The sequence below is a fragment of the Rhopalosiphum padi genome, chromosome 4, assembly GCF_020882245.1.
Source record: "Rhopalosiphum padi isolate XX-2018 chromosome 4, ASM2088224v1, whole genome shotgun sequence".
In the NCBI taxonomy this organism is placed as follows: domain Eukaryota; kingdom Metazoa; phylum Arthropoda; class Insecta; order Hemiptera; family Aphididae; genus Rhopalosiphum; species Rhopalosiphum padi.
Genome location: NC_083600.1, coordinates 49,575,916 through 49,588,547, shown reverse-complemented (window position 1 = coordinate 49,588,547; position 12,632 = coordinate 49,575,916). Strand labels below are relative to the sequence as shown.

At 23.9% G+C, this 12,632-nt stretch overlaps 1 protein-coding gene across 1 annotated transcript; it reads left to right on the top strand.

Annotated features, from left to right (window-relative positions):
• Nucleotides 1-4,989: 4,989 nt before the first annotated feature.
• Nucleotides 4,990-12,632, top strand: LOC132928945 (elongation of very long chain fatty acids protein AAEL008004-like). The gene is made up of 8 exons (XM_060993905.1): nucleotides 4,990-5,193; nucleotides 7,683-7,776; nucleotides 8,418-8,608; nucleotides 9,506-9,595; nucleotides 10,062-10,118; nucleotides 10,441-10,546; nucleotides 11,980-12,116; nucleotides 12,206-12,632. Exons 2-8 carry the CDS (start codon nucleotides 7,695-7,697, stop codon nucleotides 12,377-12,379), a joined length of 837 nt encoding a protein of 278 aa, XP_060849888.1. The 5' UTR covers nucleotides 4,990-5,193; nucleotides 7,683-7,694; the 3' UTR covers nucleotides 12,380-12,632.

Sequence of the window (12,632 nt, the reverse complement as noted above, 5' to 3'; positions counted from 1 at the left end):
TTGTGAAATGTGACTAAAATAATTTAATCTAGTTATTAGAAAAAAAATATTAAAATTTATCAAGCTTTGTATAAATCCCTAAATATTATGGCTTCTACATCATTAATTATCATAACCATACTTTAGTTTTTAGACAATTCTTAACTCAAATATAATGTAGGTATACTAAAATATATAACAAAATTAAATAGCTTACGAGTTACCTAATTACCTTAGAAATATACAAATACAATCTTAAGGATTGGATTCAGAAACTATTTTCATTCTACGCATTTACCTACGTAAGAAATTTTGAAAGTGAAAATCCGTTTACCTTGATCCGACTCTGTTTAAATAAACACTATTTGGCTTTAATACTATAGAATTTATTTATAAATGCTTTCATTGTTTTTACTGATATAATATTATCATTTATTTTATATCTGATTATCACAGTATTAATTTATACTAATAGTTAACAATAACATATGTGTATAGGTATTAACTTATTTCTCATTCACATCATATATTTATCGAAATGGCGAAGTACCTGTTATGTTACATTTGTACCTTGACTAATTAATTGGAGTCAACTTTTTAATTTTTATCATAATATAACATATTATTAAGTTATAAAAAATATTTTGGTTTGATAAATACAAATAACGTATAAACACCCAGCAGAAAAAAAGTCGTTAAAATACAATACATGTTACCTCTTAAAATAAAATTGTATAAGGAAGTTGGTATTTAATTTATAATAATTATATTGATTTTAGTTTTCAATAATAATAATTTTTTTAATTCAGATTTAGTCTTTAATCTAATATCATACTAATTACTAATTATCTATTAACTATAATTATTTTAAGTTTAGATTGTATGAATCGAAACGGTTTACCTAAAAATTTATATTAAATATATAACTTCTTCCATTCCTATAATATAAACTTTAAATTATAATATTGATAAACCGATAGCCCAGTATTAGATTTATTTGTATCAACATTTTCAGAAATATTATCTCTTCAAAAATTTAAAATTTAAATTTTAGGCCGCTCTATAGGTTCAAAAGTTGATATTATTTTAATAACGACGAAAGTCGTGCGATTTTATATTAAAATATAATGAAACAATATATAATACTAAATTGGATATAATCAAAATAAAAAAAATAAATACATAAAAAAAAAATCGTACCTCTTGAATATTCTGTACACAAAACTATAAATCGCTCAAGTAAAAAAAGATAAACATAAAAATGTCTTTTGACACAACGATTTTGATTAAATCGCCTAAAGTAAAATAAAATAAAAAAAATCATTGAAGAATTCAACACACTTAACTCGATGACATCAAAAATACAATAAAATTAATAAATTTTACAGTGCTAAAATTCAACAGAAAAGCAGCAACCGAAATAATATTATAATAGTAAATAGTTGGTCACCAGACAGGTACAGTATTGTTCATTCAAACTATATATTTGCACTAAATACGATCATTGTTATTCGTTGCAGTCGTTGTACACACGTAATGGTTAAAAGTTTAAAAAAAAAACCAATTCCGTTGTATAAAACGTAAGGATTTTGACTCACAATAATTATTATGAACATATCCAAATAGAATGCACAAAGTATAACAAACAGTAAGGAATTCTCGCCTCTATACCTTCAGTGCGATTAAACTGCTTACCGGGTCTACAACATGAGAATAACTTTAATATAATATTAACATTCTTAACAAAGCCTAAAAATGTATAATTAAATTTGAAGATCTGAATGTGAAAAAAATATAAAGAACTACAGTGAGTATAAATAAGTTTAATAAATATAAAATAACTGACATTATTCAACATAAAAATAATAATAAAGAAATATTCAAATTTAATATCTATTAGAGTGGTCCTTATTTTTAAAATTTTAAAATTTTAATTCACGTGCCAGTCATAATTTCTATAAGAAAGCAGTTCAAAATATGGTTATGATAAATCACTTTCTTCACGTGCCACAAGATAGTTTAAAAGTTGCCAAAGACGATAGTTATATTGAGCTTTGGTTTTAAGTCAACGGTTAAAGTATATTAATATTTGTCATAAAAATATGTGTAACCTTTATTATAAGTCATAAAATTGTGTACAAAAAAGAGTCCTAAATATTTTTCCGAATATAATATGTATTTAAAGTGAAATATTTTCAGGGATTGTTGTCTATTAAATGGTATGTTTTAAGTAGGTACTTAGTACAGTGATTAATAATTATAATAATGTGTGAGTACATAAAATATGATTGAAACGTTAAGAAACATTATATGGTTTAAACTCAAAAAAAAAATAAATAAATGCAAATTTAATAAAATTAGCAAAGATACTCAAGTCAATGTATAATAATGATGATACGATTTTCATATAGGTAATGATGCAAGTGTTTTCAAAAAATCTTGTAAATTTAAAATATATATTTTTTTAGAACAACTTTCTTTAAAAATAAACGACTATAAAGTCAAAATAAAAATATCTAGAGAAAATAAATACAAATGCATAATTGGGATTTATTAAATACAATCATTATTTTTGTAGAATACGATTGGATAGTAAAGTATTTTTTGTTTTACAAATAAGATCATTATACTACGATTAAACAGTAGGTACTATTTTATTACCCTAAAAACATAATTATTGTAGGCATATTTTTCAAAAAATGATTGAATATTTTTTTGATTTATTTGCATAGCGACTTGTTCCAAAATAATACTGTCTTGAATGTCAACACGTCGTCACGTCACCATTTTTCCCCCGTAATAAAGGGATTGCTATTTATTTTTTCAATAGCTATAATAGGTATACTCAATTAGAAGCAATACCACTCACATGCCTGTCAGTGGGCATTTTTTTTTTCGTTCAACTTGAAAAACTGAAAGCTACAAAATTTATTAGGCAATCATTTTAAATTCAATTGACTGAAGTGAACGGTGAACTAAAAATAGTAATAAATATTAATATTTATTATTCCAGTTTAAAAATAAAATGATAAGTGACAACAGTACTCCTACATATACATACATTATGTACGCACACAATAGGTGTTTTGTATATTTACATACAAATATATACGGTTTTACTTCTTAAACATTCAGCGTATCAGTACGGTATAGTTCACTGTACATTGTTTAAGTTTGCACTTAGCAAGCGCCGATAGCTTATGCGAAAACGTCGACGCATCGCCACGGCGTGTATAGACAACATAAATCGAAATATTATGTAGTAGGTACTGCGTACTGCGCAGCTACGTACCGTGTTTGTTTCAGACGATAGTCTTCAGGTGTGCATTCCGAAATTTCAGAGGTGAACTTATGTCGCAGCAGTCTCCTGCCGAGATATAGGCAGTTATCCTTCACAATTATATATAATTCACATAAATTCTAAACGTACGAACAAACCGTTTTGGATGAACTGTGAATAGTGAAATTCTATATTCTTACAATAATTCTAACAATTCTAAATAATTTTATAATTTCTTAAAAATTATTATACCCGATATTATAATCAACCACCGACACTCAAAATAGTACAAGGAAACTGTTTAAGTGATCTTCTTACTGTATCGAAATTTAAAGGTTTAGAGTTACTTCTATGTATGAGAAATATCAAGAAAGAATTTCAAAAGTTTTTACTTCTAAATAATCGGATAAAAATTTAAGTCAACTAAAACAATTTTTCTCCCATCTTGAAATTCAGTTAACTTGACAATTTCGTCAATCTCGTAAAGTTGATATTGTTATAATACTAATGCTGTTTTAATCTCATTATCTTCTACATAAATATAGTGTAACTTTGAAAATGTAAATATTTTATCTTGGGTAAATTTATTTTACTACGATATCGTTACCAGCCAATACTTGTTCAAAACTTCAGTAACATTCAAAATTAATTTCGGAGCTTTTGAAAACATTGAATATGTTATGAATAATATTAAACTAACATAAACTAATCATATTAATAATAATATTAATCATTCAAGCTCATTGCTCATAAACGTTAATACCTATATCTATAATTAATATTTCTGCTAAAATGTATATAAATAGAAAATCTTTATTTAAAGTATTTAAACATATTAACAAATTTTATAAACTTTTAAAATAAGATAATATTTAAACTTTATGAGTTACTATAAATATGTATAATTTTGGATTGTAAGTCAAGGATTGTAACTACTATGAATATATTGACTGTTTAGTGGTATAATATTTACATAAGTTCCATAATATTAGTCTATATATTATTTTGGTTAATTTTTTTTTTTCGGTAATTTCATTAATACTATGATACATATTTAAAATGTTTTAAGAAATTTCTAGCAAACCTATTGAAAATAAAAGTCAATATTAAAATTTAGAAAGTAAAAAAAAAAACAAAAAGTAATTACTAATAACATAAAGCTATATATATATACAGACAGAGAAAGAGATAGCAAAATATTTTTAAAAATTTAGAATCCTAATTGTTTTTCGTGTACAATTTTTTCGCATCAATGAATTCAAATTCAAACACATCCATTACAGTTACTTACTAAATGACGAATGCATCTCGCATCTAATTTTTAGCAAAACAATATTCATATTTTTTTATTTTTTTTTTTAAATATTTAAAAAAATATTTAATAGTACTTCCAATGCCATTTTTAAAAATGTTGAAGTTAACTATAATACATCATTGTTCATCTACCAGGTTTTTAATCAATTTACCGGAAATATTTTAGATGTTCCTCATAAAACACTATAATATAATATATATATAGTATACACTATACAGTATATTGTACGATTTTAGTTAGTTCAACTTTTTGTCAAGGATTCGCGTGCGTGTGTTTGTTTACTTGTGAATGCTTATATTTTCCGGTTTACTGTTCCTACTGGCAAATAAAACCCACCTTTGCGGTGCTGTTCACCTCGAACCCCCAAACCTGGTTTACAGCCACAAGGTATCTGAGATGAAACCAGTGAATCCAAATAAATGTAATCATGTCTTAGAATTAAATATTTATATTCAGTTCTTCGTTAACCGTTCTTATCAATAGGTAGTGATCCAGTTAAACTATACAATTTGTTAATTTTATAACGTAGTTTTACTTTAAGGCGGCCATCCATTGACGGATGGCAAACGGATTGAAATACATTTGAAATCCATTGAAATCAACGTTAAATCAAAGCCGAGTGAGTGAATAATGATTGCAATTAATTTATCTATGGATGCATTTTTTCTTTCAACAAAAGAAAGCTTTGTATTTACTAAAATTATTAATATTTTTATCATAATTAATTATTTTTATTTATATATTAACTAAATACAAATGTAGTATTTAAAATGTATAACATTTCTAAGCCTATATAAGCCCAAATTCATCATAGATTTATTTTAAAAGTGATTTATCGGTTTTAAGTATAATTATTTTCCTGGATCTGATTAATTTTACAATCATTTGTATGTGTCTATATGGTTTTAAGACACTTTTTTTTTATTGAACTGAAAAACATCAACAACAAAGGTTATTAGTTTTTGATTATAAATCAGAGTATATACTTTAAAGTTGGTTATTTATTTAAAATTAACAACCATACAATATAATAATCTTAAATCTATATTAATGTCAAATAAATATAATACATAATAATATAGTATTATTATCAAACAGCTATGTTTACTAAATTGTATTAAATAAGTCAGTTTTTCTTATAATGTTTATCATATTTCTGATGTTTTTTGTGTCTGGTTCTAATACTTTCATGACATCATTGATACATTGAGATTTATTTCCTGACACTTTTATTATGGGAAATGTTCAAATTTTCAACTTTAAGAGAGATTCCTTGTAGAAAATTTGATCTAATAGATATTTTAGGCTAATAGTTGATATTTTCTAGCATTTTTTTAAATTAACAGAGCAACCCAGAAGAAGTTATTTTTTTATATAATTTGTATTAAATTACTTTTTTTTCTATATGACAATAAAAAATGCTTTTCTCGGTTAAAAAGCTTAACAATTTAAAATAAGATCCTCCATAAATACTTAATGCTTACTGCAATTTAAAAATAAAAATAACTAGAAAAAACACAAACACAATGTTTTTTAATAAATGTTTAAAGTGCAAATGATGATACAATTTCTCAAATTCACAAAAATAATAGAAATTAGTCTGTACCTAGTTAAAAATTACCTTTAAGTTAGTTAATAAGTTAGTTAGTTATAACTATAATATTAATAACTAAGATTAGAAAATTGAATATACAATTTCTTATACAATTTTTTTGCTGTAACCTAAAAGTCTCCAAATTATATACATATACACGTGTGTTTTTTATATGCATTGAAAGTTTAAATGACAATAAATTTGGATATTTAAACAGTTATAACAATTTTAATTATTTTATCGTAATTTGAAAAATGTTATTCGGAACTTTATTTTCGTCATTACTTATACTATTATTTACTATACACATAACAATTTTCAAAATATTTATCATTTTTTTTCCCCCATTAACTAAACATTTTTAATTAAATTAAATATTATTATATGAAATAATAATTTTACAATAATAACTAAATAATATATAACGCGATTGATTTTTAACAATAATTAGTTTAACCTATCGTATTACTAATAGTAATAAACATACTATCTATCAAAATAACCTTAGAAATATAGCCTTTCTGTCCGGCTCCACTCAGAATCATTTTTCGTTGCAATTATTTATCTGAGAATTCAAATTTAAACATCTATCAGAGTTACTTACTCGATCAAGAGGTAGGTACACTTAACAACTACTATACACTATAAGGCGTAGAGACTTCCTCAAATTTTTTTTAATTTTTATAATACAATATTTAAAAACTAATTTATTAAAAATAAGTAAGTCTTAAAAAAAATTAATATTTTTAATATTCTTCTACTTGTTTTTTTTCTTACACCAAATATTATTCTTATTAAGTCATGATTATAAATTGCATATTAGTATATTACATTTAATAATAATAAAAAAAAAATAATAAGAACTTGTTTATTATTTAATTTTTTTTATAAGTATACTATTGTTATTTAATAAAAATTGTAATTAATGTAAACAAACATGTTTATTAGATAATTATAACAGTTGTTTTAAAAATTAAATTCGATGTAATGGAATTGTAAATCTAATGACTTAAAGCGGTTGAATATTTAGTCTTATAACAAACATCGAATCGTTATAAATTGTGTTTATAAATTCTGTACCATTTATTATGGTATTAATCGTAATGTCGTACGATTACATATTATATGAAGTAATAATAAAGTATAAATACTTTTGAGTAAAACTACGGTGTGTTTGTGTAAAAAACAAGGGCGTTCGTTAATCGACCTTACTTCGATGACCGGTTCCTGGAACGGGTAGTTCTTACCATTGACAGGCTTTTGGCGGCAACCAGTTTTTGACGGCAGTACTTAAACATAATGTAGGTACTGGATATGGCATTGAACGTATGTGACAGGAATATTCAAGGATCATAATACTAAAATACCGATATATTAATCAAAAAATGTATATAGTTGATATAAATGCATATCAATTAGAAATTAGAATTTATCATTCCAAAATTGTTATGTAGACAGCTAAAAATCTGTATTAAATGCATTCAACACTTACTTTTTTCATTTTATTTTTCTAGCAATAAACGATCATGGCGAACATAACTGACAGCCACTTCATTGTGGAAGCCAAAAATCAGTTTTTCAACTTATTGGAGAAAGAATTAGTATTCGGTTTGTATACCTACAGATATTATTTTTATTACCATGTATACTGTATATTGTATTTGTTATTTTGATTCGAAGTTGTCGAACGATGAGTAACATAAATTTAATATGGGGCATACATAAGGTAGGGTTTGGTAGTGTATGTTTATTCTGAACCAGACCACGTTCAATTATTTATATATATATGAATATGATATACTAGATGATATAAATGCTTAGGTTCGTTGTCTTCGAAAGTTTTACTTTTTTAAAAGACCTTTATCGTTGTTTTATAGTTTTACTATTTTTAATGTCATACAACTAAGCAGAATATGTTTTGAAGTATTTTGATACAAAAAAATTAAATTTTGAATACGTAATTAATAAGCTATAAGTATACTTACATTTGCATAAACGTTTATAAACGTTAGGTCGAACGCAACACTGTTTTGGAATGACAATGATTGAAACTTGTCTAATTCATAACCTTATTTATATCCATCATGGACCTAGGAATATTGCTATTTTTCATACAAGTGTTTAATATTAATTTTAATACAAGCTAATCCCCGTTTACTTATTCAATGACAACACCAGTTTAATCTTGTACAAATTGTTCATTAAAATATATTAACAATTATTATAAACTATAAATCTATAAATTATAGACACCGAAGTCGATTCGTGGTTTTTAATGAAATCGCCGTTGCCAGTGTTTTCCATCGTAGCAGTTTATTTATTGTTCATTTTAAAAATCGGTCCAGATATGATGAAGAACCGTGAACCATTCCGACTCAAACACATAATGTTAGTTTACAATCTTTTTCAAACAACTTATAATGCATTTATACTGTATTGGGTAAGTTAAATATTATAAATAAATCATTTAAAATAACATAAAGTTTTAAACATTTTCATCAGCAAGCACATCTCATCTATATAATCACGAATAATTGTATAATTGCCTTGTATCTATGAATCCAACAATTAACTGCAATTCCTTAATTCAGATTGATTTTGAATATTTTGTGACATTTTCCATACATTATATTTTTAGTGAGTAACATCGACCATACAATTTATTAACAATAGAACATAAAGTTTTAAACTTTATTTTGAACAATTCAATAAATTTCTAACTGATATTCTTTTTTTTGTATATTCAATGTGTAACCAATAACAATTTTAAAATAGTTGAAGGATGGCTTTACCATATTGCAATATGAAAAAAAAACATTTTTATAGAATTACGAACTGATGTTAAGCATAATTCAAAAACATGGTGCCTAAATTATTATAAAAGAATTGTGTAAGAATATATAAAATATTCATTTTACTGGTAAAGATTAGAAATCACATAAGAATGTCAATTTAGAGTAAAATGTGACTTATTAAATTTTCCTATAAATAATATAATTAATTTTATTCAAATAGTTTATACACTTTCATATAAATTTATAATATTAGATTAAAGTGTTTAAAAACAAAAATACTATTTAGAATAATATGATATTTTACCACTAACTTTATCTCAGTATTATTACCTATTATATTGCAAACCTTAAATTCTCATATGTTACATGGAATAATATCTTCATAGTCTTAGAATATGTATGATATAATTTATATATCTATATTTAAAATTCATAAATATTTTTTAAGTTTATATACTTATATTAGTAAAATTACTATTGAACTTAAAAATAATATTTAATACATTAAATAAAGTATTACATATATGTGTGTGTTTTTTTAGATATTTTTTACACCTGGAGGGTTGTCAAGCTTGTGGAATCATTCGTGTCATCCAATTGAAAGAAGCAAAAATACATTCTTATTATATGAGGTAAAAATAATTGTAAAGCTGCTGTTTATTATTTCACCATGTGTTTGTTTTAAGCTAAATACTTATTTTTTTTTTTAGTTAAATGACAGTTTAAATATGAATATTTTGTAACCAACACATTTAATCGTAATTAATAATATATTACTAACGTTAAAAAAATCGTTCTACTATTTCTTATATTTAACAGTAGTATTTTGTATTCATTTTGATAATTATATAGTAGCCACACAATTATTATATGTAAACCTCAAGTATAGAAATAATATGAAATAAACGTATTTTAATTTCCTCAAGTTAATTATTCCCTGTATACCATCATGATCTTGATATTATGTTTATATTGTTGAATAATTTATGAAAAAAAAAAAAAATTAGAATATTAAGTGTGATAATGTATACTATAAATAATAAGTATTTAATATAAAATAACTATATTTTCTATTCATGTTATATTTTTATTTTTCAGTTGAATAAAGGTTCGTGGTACTTTTTCATCTCAAAAGTCGTCGATTTGTTGGATACGGTGAGGATATGATCATTTTATCACAATATATTTATATATATATAAATAAATAATAATTGTAATAATGAGTTGTTTACAAATTTAGCCCAATAATATGATGGCCAATGCCATATTTATACATATATATATTAAACTAAACATTAAATATTTAATATTTTTTATTATTCAAAGATTGGTTTTAAAATTATAAACTATTACGTCAATAATATTACAATTATTTTACTAAGAAATATACTATCTATAAATAACAGAACGAAAACTACATTAACTTAGACACATATAAATCGATTTTTAATATTTGAAATGTTTATTTGTTTTACAGATATTCTTCGTTTTAAGAAAAAAACAGTCCCAAGTTACGTTTTTACATGTATACCATCATTCAAACATGGTCATCACGTGTTGGGCATATTTGAGGTTTATTAAAGGTAAAGCTTCACCGTATTTTAAAATATCATTACCATTAACTCAATACTCGTGTTTATCTCCTATAATAACTTCCAACTAGAATAAATAAGACCCATAGACCTTACATAATATGACAATGACTAAGTGTATTAGATTTTAGGCATACTCTTGATAGTATTAGTAAAAAAGAATTAATCAAAACGTATTTATTATTTAAATAATAAAATAAAAATATTTTATTAACATGGAATTAAAATATGATCATCTTCGAAAACGTCAATAAATTAAGACTAATCGTTGGTAGTTTTAAAAAAAACAAAACTTACAAGATATATTCAGGCTAAGTAATAGGTACTTATTATGACATTCCCGTAGAGTTATGTTTTTAATTTATTTTAAATTCATATAGAATTACTAATTTTCAAAAATCTAATCATTTTAGGAAATTGGACGCAATTTCAAAATGCCTTGAATAAATATTTAGCCTCTCACGTGAAGTATAGTTGAAACAATTTCATAAAGATATTTAGGAAGCATCTTAAACTCTTGAACTCATGATATTTTATTTATTTTAGAATTAAATCAATTGTTACAACATTAAATTAATTAATTATTTCAGTTCAATTACGTTGTTTTATTAGAATATACTAGTATGTACACTGCCTGTATTACCAGACATCGCCCGGATGGTGAATTTATGTTAATAAAAAATATTATTTAAAAATGTTGTGGTCAAAAACGAACAGATAGCGCCACGGATGTATTTCATCACTTAATTTCATGGGACTGAATTCACCGAATTAAATACTATGCTTAAAAAAGGAGGTGTGTTTTATACATTTGAAAAAAACTCATGAAAATTTGTTAAGTAATATTTATTTTTACTATACCTACTTATTAAATGTGATAACTCATTAATCATTACATTTAAAAAAATAAATAAAATAGTTACAATATGACTCAACATTTAATTTTTATTCTATTTTTATCTTCGTAAGTTTGTTTTTTAGTGTACTAATGCGAAAAAAGAGATCATAAAATAAAAAAAACTTCAAAATATATCATCTTAATATAAAAAGCATTTATAATACCTACCAAATAACATTAATATTGCTAATTAATAGTAATATTAAACATTTTAATAATATTTAATATACATACCTCTACACAATTACTATAATTAGCAATTATTTTAATTTAAGGTATCTACTAACTGAATTGTATCAAGTTAAATATACTTAAACAATAAATAATTAGTGAACGATAAATTAAAATAACAATGACACAACTATACATAACATAATAATATTACTTAATAAAGTTAAATAGATGGAACTAAATGCATAGGTACTTGAATGTGTAAATTTTACAAGATCTACGCATTTCAAAATCAATCTAAAAAAATTTAAATTCTTTATTTTGTGCAGAATCTAACAATTATTATTATTTTTAGGCGAACAAGCAACATTACCCGGAGGAATCAATTCGTTTATTCACACTATCATGTACTTCTATTACTTCCTCGCGGCATTAGGCCCACAAATGCAACCTTATTTGTGGTGGAAGAGATATTTGACTAGAATGCAAATTGTAAGTATTTGATAAACTGATAAACCATTCAAATATGCATAAAATTATATCATCATAGTTACTAATTACATTTTTAATTGTATTTTCAGATTCAATTTGTAATTGTTTTACTCTGGTATATAGGACTAGTCTGTTTTAATTGCGATTATCCGAAAATTTACATTTATTACATGTTTGCGAATGTAACTCTCTTCCTATACTTATTCTCGTTGTTTTACAAAAAAACGTACACCAAAAGCCCGAAAACTGTAAAATCGAATTAAATATTAAAAAAAAATACATAATTATTGTAATAGATAGCCAGTATGAATCTATAATATCTATGTACGAGAGAGTGATATATTGTGTAGTTTTCTATTTTTACAAAACATAACATGTAAATATGTTTAGTGTTTGAAATTTAGTTGCTGTAAATAAGTATAATTTATTAATTTATGACGTATAAATATCAAAAATAAGATGTACTACATCAATAAGTGTAAAAGAGTAAATTATTAAATTATTTTAAATACATTA

Bases quoted from the DNA above. Each gene is read 5' to 3' on its own strand.
- LOC132928945 (XM_060993905.1), top strand. From the start codon at position 7,695: ATGGCGAACATAACTGACAGCCACTTCATTGTGGAAGCCAAAAATCAG. The intron at 8,609-9,505 runs GTAAGTTAAATA...GTGTTTTTTTAG, and splicing joins ATGCATTTATACTGTATTGG to ATATTTTTTACACCTGGAGG. The intron at 12,117-12,205 runs GTAAGTATTTGA...TTGTATTTTCAG, and splicing joins ATTTGACTAGAATGCAAATT to ATTCAATTTGTAATTGTTTT.